The sequence below is a fragment of the Pristiophorus japonicus genome, chromosome 1, assembly GCF_044704955.1.
Source record: "Pristiophorus japonicus isolate sPriJap1 chromosome 1, sPriJap1.hap1, whole genome shotgun sequence".
NCBI lineage: Eukaryota > Metazoa > Chordata > Chondrichthyes > Pristiophoridae > Pristiophorus > Pristiophorus japonicus.
The window spans coordinates 350,308,857-350,324,671 of NC_091977.1; the positions used below are offsets into that span (position 1 = coordinate 350,308,857).

Consider the following 15,815-nt stretch of genomic DNA (forward strand, 5'->3'; position numbering starts at 1 on the left):
CCATTCTCTCTTCTTCCCCCCCACCCCCATTCTCTCTCTTCCCCCCCACCCATTCTCTCTCTTCCCCCCACCCCCATTCTCTCTCTTCCCCCCTCGACCCCCATTCTCTCTTCCCCCCCTCGACCCCCATTCTCTCTTCCCCCCCTCGACCCCCATTCTCTTCCCCCCCACCCCCATTCTCTCTCTTCCCCCCCACCCCCATTCTCTCTCTTCCCCCCCACCCCCATTCTCTCTCTTCCCCCCCACCCCCATTCTCTCTCTTCCCCCCCACCCCATTCTCTCTCTTCCCCCCCCTCCACCCCCATTCTCTCTCTTCCCCCCCCTCCACCCCCATTCTCTCTCTTCCCCCCCCTCCACCCCCATTCTCTCTCTTCCCCCCCACCCCCATTCTCTCTCTTCCCCCCCCCCTCCACCCCCATTCTCTCTCTTCCCCCCCCCCTCCACCCCCATTCTCTCTCTTCCCCCCCCCCTCCACCCCCATTCTCTCTCTTCCCCCCCCCTCCACCCCCCATTCTCTCTCTTCCCCCCCCCCTCCACCCCCATTCTCTCTCTTCCCCCCCTCCACCCCCCATTCTCTCTCTTCCCCCCCCCCCTCCTCTCTCTTCCCCCCCCCCTCCTCTCTCTTCCCCCCCCCCTCCTCTCTCTTCCCCCCCCCCCTCCTCTCTCTTCCCCCCCCCCTCCTCTCTCTTCCCCCCCCCCCTCCTCTCTCTTCCCCCCCCCCCTCCTCTCTCTTCCCCCCCCCCCTCCTCTCTCTTCCCCCCCCCCCCCTCCTCTCTCTTCCCCCCCCCCTCCTCCTCTCTCTTCCCCCCCCCCCCCTCCTCTCTCTTCCCCCCCCTCCACCCCCATTCTCTCTCTTCCCCCCCCTCCACCCCCATTCTCTCTCTTCCCCTCCACCCCCGTGTGTGTGTGGTCGTTCGTTCTCTCTCTCCCCCCGCGGTCTCTCTCTCTCTCTGTTTTTCGGGTCTTTATCGAGTAGCAGCCATGTGACGAGGGGAGGTTTGCTGTCAGGGAGAAGTTCCCACTGGAGCGGACGGTGTTGTTGAGAGCGCCAGATTTACCTGATTGTTCACTGTACGACCTTTGCTGACTGCAGACCTTCGACGGCTCCGAGTCAAGGCCCGGACTCCCCTGCCCCGGCGCGGATGGACTCTTCCACACGGGCACGCCACTGCGCAGGCGCCAGTTGTTGGCAAGATGGCGGCGCGTTGCCTGGTGGCGGCCTTGGCTCAACGATCGGTGAGTGTGGGCAGGCTCCGAGCAGGGCCGGCGGGTGTTAGTTAGTGTCACCATGACACGGCGATACTAGTTACTGCAGTCTGGGTTATACTCCTCATTGTTACCAGTGATACAGGTTACAGTCCCAAGGTTATACTGGTTGTGTAACTGGGGAGAGTTATCTCCGAGACAGTAGCTTCTGGGGGTCAGACATATTTTATTCCTTTCTGGGATGTGGGCGTCGCTGGCAAGGCCAGCATTTATTGCCCATCCCTAATTGTCCTTGATAAGGTGGTGGTGAGCCGCCGCCTTGAACCGTTGCAGTCTGTGTGGTGAAGGTACTCCCATAGTGTTGATCGGGAGGGAGTTCCAGGATTTTGACCCAGTGATGATCAAGGAAAGGTGATATATTTCCACGTCAGGATTGTGAGAGACTTGGAGGGGAACTTGGAGGTGGTGGTGGTACCATGCACCTGCTGCCCTTGTCCTTCTAGGTGGTAGAGGTCGCAGATCTGGGAGGTGTTGCCGAAGAAGCCTTGGTGAGTTGCTGAAATGGAGACTGGTGGATGGGATGCCAATCAAGCGGGCTGCTTTGTCCTGGGTGGTGTCGAGCTTCTTCAATGTTGTTGGAGCTGCTCTCATCCAGGCAAGTGGAGAGTATTCCATCACACTCCTGACTTGTGCCTTGTAGATGCTGGAAAGACTTTGGGGAGTCAGGAGGTGAGACACTCACCACAGAATACCCAGCCTCTGACCTGCTCTTGTTGCCACAGTATTTATGTGGCTGGTCCAGTTAATTTTCTGGTCAATGGTTACCTCCAGGATGTTGATGGTGGGGGATTCGGCAATGGTAATGCCGTTGGAGCTAGTCATTCCCGGCACTTGTGTGGCACGAGTGTTACTTGCCATTATATCAGCCCAAGCCTGAATGTTGCAGGCAAGGACTGCTTCATTATCTAAGGAGTTGCAAATGGAATCGAACACTGCATTCATCAGCGAACATCCCCACTTCTGAATTTATGATTGTCATGTATCTTACATTATTATATATAACTGTATCCTAACATGCTATACATGACTGTAATAAGATATGACCTGTAACCACCAGCATACCTTACTACCAGGGGTGCACTTGCAAGAGACAGGTATATAAGGACAGGTCTCAGGCAAGTGCAACATTCCAGAGCTGTGAAATAAAGGTGCAGGTCCAGAGTGACCTTGACTTCACTACATGCCTCGTGTGAATCTGTACTGAGGGGACAGGACTTTACAGTGGCGACGGGTTATGGGATTACAGAATCCACAGAATGGCGAACAACGGATCAGATGAAAAGTACAATGCGGGAGACAATTGGGAGGACTTTATAGAAAGGCTCCAGCAAAGCTTTGTAACCAAAGACTGGTTAGGCGACGATAAGGCAGACATGAGAAGAGCCCATCTCTTGACCAGCTGTGGCTCGAAAACATACGCTTTAATGAAGGATCTGTTGGCACCCAAGAAACCAGCAAGCAAGTCGTTTGAAGAATTGAGCACACTGGTAAGAGACCACCTGAAGCCAGTGAGCAGCCTACACATGGCCAGACACAGGTTCTACAACTACAGACGCTGCGTGGGCCAGAGCATACCCGACTTCGTGGCGGAACTTTGGAGGTTGGCTAGTTTATGTGAGTTCTCTGATGAACTGAGGAGAGAAATGCTGAGAGACTTTTTCATTGAAGGAATAGGCCACACAGGCATATTCCGAAAGCTCATAGAGACCAAGAACCTGACCTTAGAGGCAGCAGCATTGGTTGCACAGACATTCTTGGTAGAGGAAGAAGAAACGAGGTTGATTTACAATGCAGGTACGACAACTAACGAAATATCGGACGAAGAAGTTCACAGCACTAAACAAGCTGCTACCCCCACACACAGAAAAAAACGGGAGAACAGGCTCTCGACAGCTGGCAGAAGCCATCAAGGGCCACATGTGAAGGGCCGTTCACATCTCATCAACCCACAATGCGAGCAATCAACTACAAACTGAGAGAAGCTCAAGAGAGATCAGCCAGACGCAGCTCATTCTTTGGGAACTCTTTGAACAATGGAACAGGTCTGTGCTGGAGGTGTGGGGGTGGGCACTCGTCAAGGGGATGTCGATTTCAGCAGGCTGTTTGCAGAAATTGTGAATATACAGGGCATTTGGCCTGCATGTGCAAAAAAACGGCAGCTCGGCTGGTATACGAATCGGATGGGTCGGAAAGCGGACCAGAAGATGGTGGGGACAGTATCCGGGACACCGGTGTACAACGGGTCAACACGATCAATGGCCGCTGCTCCTACAACAGGACGCCTCCTATAATGATGAGGGTCCTACTCAACAGGATATCTGTCAACATGGAGCTGGATACGGGAGCGAGTCAATCTCTCATGGGCGCTCAACAATTTGAACAACTGTGGCCGCATAAAAGAGACAGACCAAAACTCACAAGGGTCGACACCACACTAAGGACCTATACCAAATAAATCGTACCAGTCCTCGGCAGCGCCATGCTCTCTGTCACACACAAAGGGACAGTGAACCGACTTCCCCTGTGGATTGTCGCCGGAGACCCCCCAGCACTGCTGGGGAGAAGCTGGCTGGCAAAACTAAACTGGAAATGGGATGATGTCCATGCCATGTCATTAGAGGAACGGACCTCCTGCTCAACAGTTATAAAGCGATTTGAACATCTCTTTCAGCCAGGTGTGGGCACTTTCAAAGGGGCCAAAGTGAAAATCTACATCACACAGGATGCTAGACCAGTCTATCACAAGGCCAGAGCTGTACCCTATGTGATGAGGTAAAAGATTGAACATGAACGAGACAGGCTTCTGCGGGAAGGTATTATATCACCTGTGGAATTTGGCGACTGGGCAAGTCCCATCGTCCCAGTCATGAAGCCTGATGGATCTGGACGAATCTGTGGGGACTACAAATCTACCATAAACAGAGTCTCCCTACAGGACCAGTACCCGCTGCCCAGAGCGGAGGACTTATTTGCCACATTGGCTGGAGGTAAACTTTTCTCAAAATTAGGCCTCACATCTGCGTATATGACGCAAGAATTGACAGAGGAATCCAAGCTACTCACCACCATCAACACACATCGAGGCCTTTTCATGAACAATCGATGCCCATTCGGCATCAGGTCGGCAGCTGCCATATTCCAGCGCAACATGGAGAGTCTGCTCAAGTCCATCCCTGGGACGGTTGTATTTCAAGACGACATACTTATCACGGGCAGGGACACCGACTCCCATCTCCGTAATTTGGAGGAAGTACTAAAGCGGTTGGATCGGGTAGGCCTACGAGTCAAGAAATCCAAGTGCCTGTTTCTCGCACCCGAGGTTGAATTTTTGGGCAGAAGGATTGCCGCTGATGGAATCCGCCCAACAGAGTCCAAAACAGAAGCAATTCGCCTGGCACCCAGGCCCCGGAATGTCTCAGAACTGCGCGCCTTTCTCGGGCTACTCAATTACTTTGGGAACTTTATGCAGAACTTAAGCACGCTGCTGGAGCCTCTCCACGTGCTACTCAGGAAGGGGTACGATTCGTTTTGGGGGGACGCCCAGGAACGCGCCTTCAATAAGGCACGCAACCTTCTTGTGTTCCAACAGTGTTTTGACTTTCTTCGACCCAGGTAAAAAGCTAGTTCTCACATGCGATGCGTCAGCGTATGGGGTCGGGTGCATTTTGCAACATGTCAATAGTGCGGGCAAATTACAACCCATAGCTTATGCCTCCAGGTCACTTTCGCAGGCGGAGCGTGGGTATGGAATGGTAGAGAAGGAGGCGCTCGCGTGCGTGTACGGTGTCAAAAAGATGCACCAATACCTTTTTCGGGGCCAAGTTCGTGTTAGAAACCGACCACAAGCCCCTCACGTCCCTTCTATCCGAGAGCAAGGCAATAAACGGCAACGCCTCGGCGAGAATTCAATGGTGGGCACTCATGCTGGCGTCCTACGACTACACAATAAGGCACAGACCTGGCACAGACAACTGTGCCGCTGCGCTCAGCAGGCTACCCCTGGCGACCACGGAAGGGTCTGACGAACAGGACTGTGAGATAGTCATGGGAATCAATGCCTTTGAGTCCACAGGTTCGCCCATGACGGCTCGCCAAATCAGAGCCGGAACGGCCAGCGACCCCACGTTATCCTTAGTAAAAAGATGTGTCCTAATAGGTGACAGGGCAGAGGCTCACGATGCCTGCCCCGAGGAATTAAAACCCTTTCACGGGCGCATGCATGAGCTATCACTGCAAGCAGACTGCCTGATGTGGGGCAGCCGAGTAGTCATGCCTCTGCGAGGCAGAGAGACATTTGTCTGGGAGCTCCACCGCGAGCACCTGGGGATCGTTCTCATGAAGGCCATAGCCAGTTCCCACGTCTGGTGGCCTGGTATTGACGCGGACTTGGAGCTCTGCATCCGAAGGTGCACCATTTGTGCCCAACTCAGCAATGCCCCCAGGGAGGCTCCACTGAGCCCCTGGCCCTGGCCTACCAAACCGTGGTCGCTGGTGCACATAGACTATGCGGGCCCATTCATGGGCAAAATGTTCCTCGTAGTTGTAGATGCATTTTCGAAGTGGATCGAATGCACCATTTTAAACTTGAGCACAACCTCCACCACTGTGGAAAGCCTCGCAACAATGTTTACAACGCACGGAATCCCTAACACATTGGTCAGTGACAATGGTCTGTGCTTCACCAGCGCAGAATTCCAAGACTTTATAATTGACCACAGCATAAATCACGTCAAGACAGCACCGTTCAAGCAGGCCTCCAACGGCCAGGCGGGGAGAGCAGTGCAAATCATTAAACAAGGCATGCTTAAAATCCAAGGTCCGATGCTGCAGGGTCGCCTGTCGCGACTGCTGCTGGCATACAGATCTCGTCCGCACTCATTGACTGGGATCCCCCCCGCGCAACTGTTGATGAAAAGGACTTTAAAAACAAGGCTCTCATTAATCCTCCCAGACATGCACGAAATCGTTGAGGCAAAGCGCCGTAAACTGACTGAGTACCATGACAGAAATTCGAGGGGGAGATGAAATGAGATAGGGGACAAAGTGTTTGGACTAAACTATGGCAGGGGTCCCAAATGGCTTGCAGGGAAAGTAATGGGCAAGGAAGGAAACAGGCTAGTTTTAGTACAAATGGACAATGGCAAAACCTGCCGGAGGCATGTAGACCAAGTCAAAAGCAGATTTACCAACAACACTGCGGAACCAGAGGCAGACTACAATGTGGAACTCGCACCACACCTGGTGGACAGACAGAGGGAACAACCTGAGGAAAGGGCAATCCCAACAGACAGCCCAGGCGAGTCAACAACAATCACACCAATCGAAACAGACAGCCCAGGCGAGATACCAGCAACCACACCCAAAGAAAAACAGACACCAAGGCAAACAACTGAACCACAACTCAGATGCTCCACGCGAGAGCGTAGACCACCTGAGTGACTGAACCTATAAAGACAATAAGACCTTGGGGGAGGGTGATGTCATGTATCTTACATTATTATATATAACTGTATCCTAACATGCTATACATGACTGTAATAAGATATGACCTGTAACCACCAGCATACCTTACCACAGAGGTGCACTTGCAAGAGAAGGTATATAAGGACAGGTCTCAGGCAAGTGCAGAATTCCAGAGCTGTGAAATAAAGGTGCAGGTCCAGAGTGACCTTGACTTCACTACATGCCTCGTGTGAGTCTGTACTAAGGGGACAGGACTTTACAATGATGGAAGGAAGGTCATTGATGAAGCAGCTGAAGATGGTTGGCCCTAGGACACAGCCCCGAGGAACTTCTGCAGCGATGCCCTGAGGCTGAGATGAGTTGTTGGGATCTTGAATGCACTGTCTGAAAGGATGGTTGAAGCAGATTCAATAAGAACTTTCAAAAGGGAATTGGATATATATTTGACATGGGGAAGATTGCAGGGCTATGAGGAAAACGAAGGGAAGTGGGGCTAATTGGATAGCTCTTTCAAAGAGCTGGCATTATGCCATGTATGGATTTGGTCAGGACACTGGGGATAACTTCCCTGCACTTAGTGCCATGGGATCTTTTACGTCCACCTGAAAGAGCAGACGGGGCCTCAGTTTAACGTGTTATCTGAAAGGCTCGACTTCCACCAGAGCAGCACTCCCTCAGTATTCAGTGTTCCTCCTTATTCTTTCAACCTCCACAAAATATATTATTTTGATGCAGGAATTGCTGGGAGAAAAAAAGACCACAGTCCATTTGGTTTGCTGTCTACCAGGGTAACCTTGAGGAGGAGTTCATAAAGTGTATCCGGGATAGTTTCCTTGAACAGTACGTTGCGGAACCAACCAGGGAGCAGGCTATCTTAGATTTGGTACTGTGTAATGAGACATGATTAATGAAGGATCCTCTCGGAATGAGTGACCATAACATGGTTGAATTTCAAATTCAGTTGAGAAAGTTGGATCTCAAACCAGTGTCCTAAGCTTAAATAAAGGAGAATACAAAGGTATGAAGGCAGAGTTGGCTAAAGTGGACTGGGAAAATAGTGTATGGGACGGTTGATGAGCATGGCAAACATTTAAAGAGATATTTCATAACTCGCAACAAAAATATATCCCAATGAGAAGGAAAAACTAAGAGGAGGGATAACTATCCATGGCTAACGAAAGAAATAAGGGATGGTATCAAATTGAAAACAAGGGCATACGATGTGGCCAAGACTAGTGGGAGGCCAGAGGATTGGGAAACATAAAAGCCAGCAATGAATGACTAAAAAAATGATAGAGAGAAGATAGATAATGAAAGTAAACTAGCATGGAATATAAAAACAGATAGTAAGAGTTTCTACAGGTAAATAAAAAGGAAAAGCATGGCTAAAGTAAATGTTGGTCCCCCTAGAGGATGAGACTGGGGAATTAATAATGGAGAACAGGGAAATGGCAGAGACGTTGAACAAATATTTTGTATCGGTCTTCACGGTAGAAGATACTAAAAACATCCCAATCGTGGATAATCAAAGAGCTATAGGGAGGGAGGAACTTAATACAATCACTATCACTAAAGAAGTAGTACTCAGTAAAATAATGGGACTAATGCCAGACAAGTCCCCAGGACCTGATGGCTTACATCCTAGGGTCTTAAAAGAAGTGGCTGCAGAGATAGTGGATGCATTGGTTGTAATCTACCAAAATTCCCTGGATTCTGGGGCGGTCCCAGTGGATTGGAAAACCGCAAATATAATGCCCCTATTTAAAAAAGGAGGCAGACAAAAAGCAGGAAACTATAGACCAGTTAGCTTAACATCTGTCATTGGGAAAATGCTGGAGTCCATTATTAAGGAAGCAGTAGTAGAACATTTTTCAATTCAGCAGATTCAGCATGATTTTATGAAAGGGAAATCATGTTTGACAAATTTGCTGGAGTCCTTTGAGGATGTAATAAGCAGGGTATATAAGGGGGAACCAGTGGATGTGGTGTATTTGGATTTCCAGAAGGCATTCGATAAGGTGCCACATAAAAGGTTACTGCACAAGATAAAAGTTTACGGGGTTGGGGGTAATATATTTGCATGGATAGAGGATTGGCCAACTAACAGAAAAAAGTGTCGGGAAAATGGGTCATTTTCTGGATTGCAAACAGTGACCAGTGGGGCGCCACAGGGATCGGTGCTGGGGCCTCAATTATTTACAATCTATATTAATGACTTGGATGAAGGGACTGAGTGTAATGTAGCCAAGTTTGCTGATGATACAAAGATGGTTGGGAAAGCAAATTGTGAGAAGGCCACAAAAAATCTGCAAAGGGATATAGACAGGCTAAGTGAGTGATCAAAAATTTGGCAGATGGAGTATAATGTGGGAAAATATGAGGTTATCCACTTTGGCAGAAAAAATAGAAAAGCAAATTATAATTTAAATGAAGAAAAATTGCAAAGTGCTGTAATACAGAGGGACCTGGAGGTCCTTGTGCATGAAACACAAAAATGAGTGTGCAGGTACAGCAAGTAATCAGGAAGGCAAATGGAATGTTGGCCTTTATTGCAAGGGGGATAGAGTATAAAAACAGCAAAGTCCTGCTACATCTGTACAGGGTATTGGTGAGGCCACACCTAGAGAGTACTGTATACAGTTTTGGTCTCCATATTTAAGGAAGGATATACTTGCATTGGAGGCTGTTCGGAGAAAGGTTCCCTCGGCTGATTCCTGAGCTGAGGGGGTTGATTTATGAAGAAAGGTTGAGTAGGTTGGGCCTATACTTATTGGAGTTCAGAAGAATGAGAGGTGACCTTATCGAAACATATAAGATAATGAGGGGGCTCGACAAGGTGGATGCAGAGAGGATATTTCCACTTATAGGGGCAACTAAAACTAGGGGACATAGTCTCAGAATAAGGGGCTGCCCATTTAAAACTGAGATGAGGAGGAATTTCTTTTCTCAGAGGGTTGTAAATCTATGGAATTCTCTGCCCCAGAGAGCTGTGGAGGCTGGGTCATTGAATATATTTAAGTCGGAGATAGACAGATTTTAGAGCGATAAGGGAATAAAGGGTTATGGGGAGCGGGCAGGGAAGTGGAGCTGCGTCCATGATCAGATCAGATCAGCCAGGTGGCCTACTCCTGCTCCTTTTTCTTGTGTGTTAAGTCTGCCATTTGAGATCTTATCAAAGGCTTTGCTAAAATCCATATGCACTACATCAAATACACTACCCTCATCGACCCTCCTTGTTACTTCCTCAAAAAATTAAATCAAGTTAGTCAGACACGACCTTTCCTTAACTAATCCATGTTGACTGTTCTTGATTAATCCGTGTCTTTCGAAATGAAGATTTATCCTGTCCCTCAGAATTTTTTCCAATAATTTTCCCACCACTGAAGTTAGGTTGACTGGCCTGTAATTACTTGGTCTATCCCTTTCTCCCTTTTTAAATAAAGGTACCATGTTAGCAATCCACCAGCACCACACCTGTAGCCAGAAAGGATTGGAAAATGATGGAAAGAGCCTCTGCTATTTTCTCTTTTACTTCTCTTCACAGCCAGGGATACATTTCATCTGGGCCTGGGGATTGATCCACTTTCAAAGATGCCAAACCCCTTAATACTTCCTCTCTCACTATGTTTATTTCATCTAATATTTCTCACCACTCCTCCCTGATTGCAGTGTCTGCATCACCCCTCTCTTTTGTGAAAACAGACTCAAAAGTATTCATTAAAAACCATACCCACATCTTCTGCCACCACACCCAGATAACCTTTATGATCTCTAAAAGGCCCTACTCTTTCTTTAGTTATCCTCTTGCTCTTAATGTAGTTATAAAAAATCTTTGGGTTTTCCTTAATTTTACTGGCCAAAAATTTTTCATGCTCTTTGCTTTCCTAATTTCCTTTTCAATTTCATCCCTGGACTTTCTATACTCCTCTAGAGTTTCTGCAGCATTGAGCCCTTGGTATCTGTCATAAGCCTCTCTTTTTTTCTTTATCCTATATGTCCCTAGACATCCAGGGGGCTCTTGATTTGTTAGCCCCACCCTTTTTATTTAAGGGAACATACTTGCTCTGAACCCTCTGGATCTCCTCCTTGAAAGCCTCTCACTGCTCTGACACTGATTTACCTTCAAGTAGCTGTTTCTAGTCCACTTTGGCTAAATCACCTCTCCGTTTATCAAAATTGTCTTTTCCCCAATTGAAAACTTTTATTCCTGGTTTATCTTTGTGCTTTTCCATAATTACCCTAAATCTAACTGAATTATGATCACTAGCACCTAAATGCTCTCCCACTGATACCCCTTCCACCTGCCCAGCTTCATTCCCTAAAACTAAGTACAGAACTGCTCCCTCCCTTGTTGGGCTTGCTACATACTGGCTGAAAATGTTCTCCTGAATGCATTTTAGCAATTCCGCACCCTCTATACCTTTCACACTAATTTTATCCCAGTTTATGTTAGGGTAGTTGAAATCCCCTACTATTACTGCCCTATAGTTTGTGCACTTCTCAGAAATGTACCTATATATCTATCTCCCTCTGACTGTTTGGGGTCTATAGTACACTCCCAGCAGGTGTGATCATCCCTTTTTTGTTCTTCAGTTCGATCGATATGGCCTCATTTGATGATCTCTCTCTAACATATCATCCCTCGCCACAGCTGTAATAGTTCTTTTAATCAATACCGTGACCCACCCCCTCTCTTTTTACCCCCCTCTCTATCCTGTTTGAAAACCCTGTAACCAGGAGTTTGAGCTGAAATATCTTCCCTTCTTTCAGCCATGTCTCAGTAATGGCTACAATATCATACTCCCAAGTGTCTATCTGTGCTCTCAGCTCATCTGCCTTATTCCCTATACTCCTCGCATTGAAGTATATACCATTTAGCACTGCCAAACTTCCTTGTTATCTATTTTCTCGCCCTTGTTTTCTCTGTTTTCTAAATTTGCTTTCTACGTTTTTTTCTTTCAGTTACAGCCTTGCATCTCTCCCTACTGAATCTATTCTCCTGTTCTCATCCCCCAGCCAAGCTAGTTTAAACCCTCCCCAACAGCACAAGGTTATTGGATTTTGGCGCCAGCTCTGTTGAGGTGCATCCCCTCCGGCTTGTACAGGTCCCACCTCCCCCAGAAACGGTTCCAATGCCTCGGGAATCTAAAGCCCTCCCGCCTGCATCATCTCTCCAGCCACGTATTCATCTTCTCTATCCTTCTATTTCTGTACTCACTAGCTCGTGGAACCGGGAGTAATCCGGAGATTACTACCTTTGAGGTCCTAGTTTTTAATCTCTTTCCTAGCTCCCTAAAATCTGCCTGCAGGACCTCATCTCTCTTTCTACCTATGTCATTGGTACCGATATAGACCACGACCTCTGGCTGTTCACCCTCTCCCCCCAGAATGTCTTGCAGCCGCTCGGTTACATCCTTGACCATGGCATCAGGGAGGCAGTATACCATCCTTGAGTCACGTCTGTGGCCACAGAGACGCCTGTCTGCTCCCCTGACTATTGAATCCCCTGCCACTATAGCTCTTCCACTCTTCTTCCTTCCTTACCCCCTCCCTCCCCTCCCACCCCCCTCCTTGCAGCTGAGCCACCCGTGGTGCCGTGAACTTGGCTATGGCTGTACTCGCCAGAGGCACGATCGCCCCCAATAATACCCAGAACAGAATACTGGTTGGACAGCAAGATGCACTCGGGACTCCGGCACTACCTGCCTAGTTATCCTTTTCTGTCTGGCGGTCACCCACTCCCTCTCTGCCTGCAAAGTCTCAAGGTGCGGGGTGGCCACCTCCAGAAACATGCTATCCACGAAGTTCTCAGCCTCGCGGATGCATCCCAGTGTCTCCAGCCGCCGCTCAAGCTCCGAAACCCGGAGCTCAAGTTGCTGTAGCTGGTAGCACTTCTTGCACATGTGGTCGTCCAGGTTATGCGAAGCATCCAGGACTTCCCATATAGCACAGGATGTGCACTGCATGGGACTGAGCTACCCTGCCATGCCTCTCGTTATTTGACCATGAACTAAACTATGAGCTATTTGACTATGAAATAAACTTAAAACTAGAATACATAAACACTTAGCGACTATTCACCGATCAGCTGTTTTCCTTGAGCAGATGTCACTCTGACATCACACTTTTGATTTTTCCCTATGTTATGTTGCTCCTGCTCCCAGCTAGCTCCTTTTATCCCCGCCTCCTCTGGTCCCGCTCTCGCCACTGGTCTTGGGCCTCATGCATTGCTCCTTTTATCCCCACCTCCTCTGGTCCCGCTCGGGCCTTGGGCGCTGCTCCTTTTATCCTCGCCGCCGGTGCTCCTCTGGCCCTGCTCTCTAGTGATTTGTGTTGCTGGATCCAAAATTGCTTACTTATATGAGTGTTACTGCACTTCAAAGCAATTGATTACAGATTGAACCTCCCTTATCCGGAACCCTTGGGACCTGGCCTGTTCTGGATAAGGGATTTTTTCCGGACGAGGGGTGGTCACAGGTACTGAGCATGGGGATATCAGAGCTGGCTGGCTTGGGGGTGGGAGTGCGGCAGAGAGATCATTGGGGTGTGGTGGATTGCAGGGTCAGGCCAGCGATTGCACGAGTCGGTGGCGAGGAAGGACTTCAATTTGTTCATGTTGGAGAGGTCTACACATGCGCCATCTGGTGGCCGGGAATGGTTCTGGATGAGGGCTGGTTCAAGATAAGGGAGGTTCAACCTGTATAATGGAAGCACTTTGAGACATTTCTGGGGTTGATCAGGTCTCCCCCCTTCCACTTTTTTTGCGGAGTTTGAGAGATCACTTTTTCTGGCAACTTGAAATGTGCCTCCACTCATGACAGCTGGAAAGATCTATCATTGGTTTTGCAGACGGTTTTATTTTACATGTTACCGTATTTATCTTTACTTTTTTGGGCTGGTATTCTTCAACCATTTCTAATTAATTGAGTTTTGTATTTTCACAGATCCCTGCAGTGTATCAAACAGGAGCTCGCAGTTTCCATTTTGCCATCTATGGGAAACATAACAAAAATGTAGCCAAAGTTTCAAATACAGTAAGTTCAAAGATCCATAGTCTGACCCTGCAGTCTCTTACTCTAGCTTTTAATTTAATTTAATTTGAGATTCTTTGCAACATTTGATCACGTATGCCCAATACTGAAACAGCAAATTCTAACAATGTCCAAGTGCAACTTATTAATTTTAGTGCTACTGTACCAAAATATATGTTGATGTTTTCTGAACTTCAAAACCTAGACACCTGAAGTTTGCTGCTTTTTAGTAAGAGCCTCTTTTCGGTTTAATGGTTTCAGCATTTGAATCCTAGGAAATGGGGCTTTTGGCGATGAGGCACGTGCTTAGAAAGAAAAAACTAATCCCATCAAACAGTGAGTGATGTGGCAATCGGGGATCTATTGCATCCACCACTTACCATCAGAGCCTAATAGTCGCCCAGCGGAGCAGCATTGGGTGTCAGCATCCAGGCATTCTGCAGAGACATGAGACACCAACTGGACTGTGAATTAACACTTCTGTCAGGGGAGTGAATGAGGGATGTCAGTGGGTCTCCACTCCTTGGGACCCCACCGCCACCAACTGGGTAGTGGCAGAAAAGCAGTCGGACGGATTTTGGGAGTGGCCACAGCCGCTAATCAAAATAACAATGGGGAAAGGCCAATTATTGGGCCTTTTCAGAGTGGGGATGCGGAATCGGGAATCCTGGGAGCTGCGTATTTTCATTTGAGCTGGTCAACCTAACCTTGGGGCATGCAGAGAACAGAGAAAGCAACTGCAGAGAGATAGAAAGAGAATATTTCCTGAGAAGTTACTTATTACGGTGATACAATGGAAATGAAAATTGTGAGCGATGTAAAATGGACTGTTAGCACTCATTATCAATGAGTTTTATACTATTGTACAAAGTCAAGATCTATCCCATTGACTCCTAAAGCAAGGATCTGTTAGGATATCTGTACCTCACCTCAAAAATATAAATAATATTTAACTTATTCTGTATTTCTAATGTTGATGATCTTGAATTTTAATTGAGCTTAACACTTGTGCATTATGTTTCATAACAAATGTTCACATTTATATAATTTTTAATAGGTTTGTTGTTGGTGCATCTTAAAACATGTGCATGATCACCACAGGTCTTCCTTTCAGTGTTAGCTCTTTCAAGAATAATAATTTGCATCCACAAAGCTATAACAAAGGGAAAAAGAGAATAAGTAGGCTCTTGTAGGCCTCAATTCTTAATTTTAAGGTTGAATTGGAGAACGCGGTAAATCTGATGGGTTGGTAATTTTTGGTCTCCTACGAAAAACATTTTCAAAAGCTTCAATAGAAAGTGAAAGCTAATTTTAAAGTTTAGTGGCGACTTGCTGTGTACTTGACTATCTTTTATACTAAAAGCTGATAGATCAAAGCTTTGCTTTATTCTCGGGGCGGGGGTGATGCTGGTAAGGCCACACTTATTGCCTGGCTCTAGTTGCCCTCCAAAGGTGGTAAGCCTTATGCCTCATAGCATTAAGTGGCAGTAAGAGTCAACCACATAGTGTGGAACTGGAGCAAAGGATATTATTGAACCAGTCGGGTTTTTGCAACAATCCAGCAGCTTTCAGTCATTTCTTTCCTTCTATAACTGGCATTTGAACTCATGACCTCTGGATTGCTAGTCTAATACTTTAATCACCACACTATTGCACCCATGTTGAAGTGGATGTTAAGCTTCCCAGATATGCAACATGAAAGATGTTCAAAGTTACATTTAAATGCTCTGTTTTTGTGCACCAGTGATGTTGCACTTGGTTTTGATTATGTGTTTGTGTTTTGTTTCCCTAATACAGATCTCCACTCAGTACCCAGTGGTTGATCATGAGTTTGATGCGGTAGTAGTCGGAGCAGGTGGTGCTGGTTTGCGAGCAGCTTTCGGTTTATCCGAGGCTGGTTTCAACACTGCCTGTATTACGAAACTCTTTCCTACCAGATCACACACTGTCGCTGCTCAGGTGAGATGCACTTATGTTCCTTCCACGCGGTGTAAGTAATGTTTTCTGATTTGTGTTTAAATGTGTACAGTTGTACCAACTGCATTCTTCCCAAGC

The 15,815-nt window shown here is 47.6% G+C and overlaps 2 protein-coding genes across 3 annotated transcripts in view; one reads left to right on the forward strand and one right to left on the reverse strand.

Annotated features, from left to right (window-relative positions):
• The window catches only part of LOC139273493 (coiled-coil domain-containing protein 127-like), a 68,804-nt gene extending 67,677 nt beyond the window's left edge, over window positions 1–1,127 (reverse strand). Inside the window, exon 1 of one of the 2 annotated variants that reach the window (XM_070890389.1) lies at window positions 1,059–1,127. The gene's annotated coding sequence lies outside the window, so the exon portion shown is untranslated. The remainder of the gene's footprint in view (window positions 1–1,058) is intronic. The other variant, XM_070890399.1, reaches the window with a different exon arrangement.
• A 17-nt stretch (window positions 1,128–1,144) lies between these two features.
• Window positions 1,145–15,815, forward strand: part of sdha (succinate dehydrogenase complex, subunit A, flavoprotein (Fp)) — a 65,159-nt gene continuing 50,488 nt past the window's right edge. The window contains exons 1-3 of the mRNA XM_070890382.1: window positions 1,145–1,236; window positions 13,674–13,763; window positions 15,558–15,719. Of these exons, the coding sequence (XP_070746483.1) occupies window positions 1,195–1,236; window positions 13,674–13,763; window positions 15,558–15,719 (294 nt within the window). The 5' untranslated portion in view covers window positions 1,145–1,194. The remainder of the gene's footprint in view (window positions 1,237–13,673; window positions 13,764–15,557; window positions 15,720–15,815) is intronic.